This window comes from Gavialis gangeticus, unplaced genomic scaffold, assembly GCF_001723915.1.
Source record: "Gavialis gangeticus isolate Ggan-Ray unplaced genomic scaffold, GavGan_comp1, whole genome shotgun sequence".
Lineage (NCBI taxonomy): Eukaryota > Metazoa > Chordata > Crocodylia > Gavialidae > Gavialis > Gavialis gangeticus.
Genome location: NW_017729022.1, coordinates 68,821,315 through 68,822,383, shown reverse-complemented (window position 1 = coordinate 68,822,383; position 1,069 = coordinate 68,821,315). Strand labels below are relative to the sequence as shown.

Here is a 1,069-nt window from a genome sequence, read left to right as displayed (position 1 = left end):
GGGAGGGAGGGGAAAGGCCCCTGGAACTTTAAATAAGAAAAACGCTTCTAAGGCTCTAATAGAGGAGGGAAGTCGAAGTGTTGGGATTGCGTAGATCTAAGGCCCCCCTTTTTGGAGGAAAGCTTTTCTTATTCAAAACAGCATCACAATGGGCTTCACATTGAGCCTTGCCACATCCCCATCTGACTAGCAGCCATTCATCAGGCTGGCTGGCCTATCAATGACATTTCTCCCATCAGGGCTCCTATAAAATGATGCTTTTTCCCATGAAACATCCGCAAACATTTTGACGGGTCTGGCTTTGCCCTGCTGGATTACTGAGTGTCCCTCTCTCGCTCTCTCTCTCTCTCTCTCTCTCTCTCTCTCCCTCTCTCTTTATCTTTCTCTAACCTTCCCCCCCCCACCACCACCACCACCCTCCTCCTCCCTCTTTCTCTCTCCCTCTCTCTTTTCTCTGTGTGCATCTTTGAGATAGGGGATCTCCAGACCCCGGGACTTTGGGGCATCTGTCCTGTCCATGGGAAGAGCATGCATTGTGGGTTACTGGAGGAACCTGACATGGATTCCACAGGTTAGTCCAACCCTCGAGCCAGGCGGGTCTCCCCTGGCAGAGCAGGAGACTTCTCAACTTGACAGTGAGCGCGGAGGAGATCTACTGCGCTCCGGAGCAGAATACGTTCCCCGGGTCCTAGCCCGACGTGCACAGACGTGTGTGTGTGTGTGACGAGAAAAAGACCAAAGGGGGGTGGGGGATGGGAGTGGAGAAAAGTTGCCTTAGGATGTTGCTGTCTGGATGGAGCCCTCTGAGAAAAGGACATTTTTTTTGGATGCTTGGACGCTGGCAAGCCCATTCCCCCTCTCTCTGCTTCTGGCTCCAGGCGCTGGGTAGGGGTGAAGTGAGGAAGGGGCTCGTTTTGTTTTTTAAAAAAAAATCCACGCAGAAATATCCCCCCACCCCTGATCGTAGGGCAGAAATAACCCCGCACGCCCAGCCCACCCTCCCCCTGCGCGTTGCCCGGCTTTGGGAGGGGACCACGCGGCGGGGGCAGACAGCAGCGGGCAGCAGGAG

General features: G+C 54.4%; 1 protein-coding gene across 1 annotated transcript in view; it reads left to right on the top strand.

The window, feature by feature from the left end:
* The first annotated feature begins 299 nt into the window (after positions 1-299).
* Positions 300-1,069, top strand: part of RFX4 (regulatory factor X4) — a 152,115-nt gene continuing 151,345 nt past the window's right edge. The window contains exon 1 of the mRNA XM_019515335.1: positions 300-571. Within this exon, the coding sequence (XP_019370880.1) occupies positions 529-571 (43 nt within the window). The 5' untranslated portion in view covers positions 300-528. The remainder of the gene's footprint in view (positions 572-1,069) is intronic.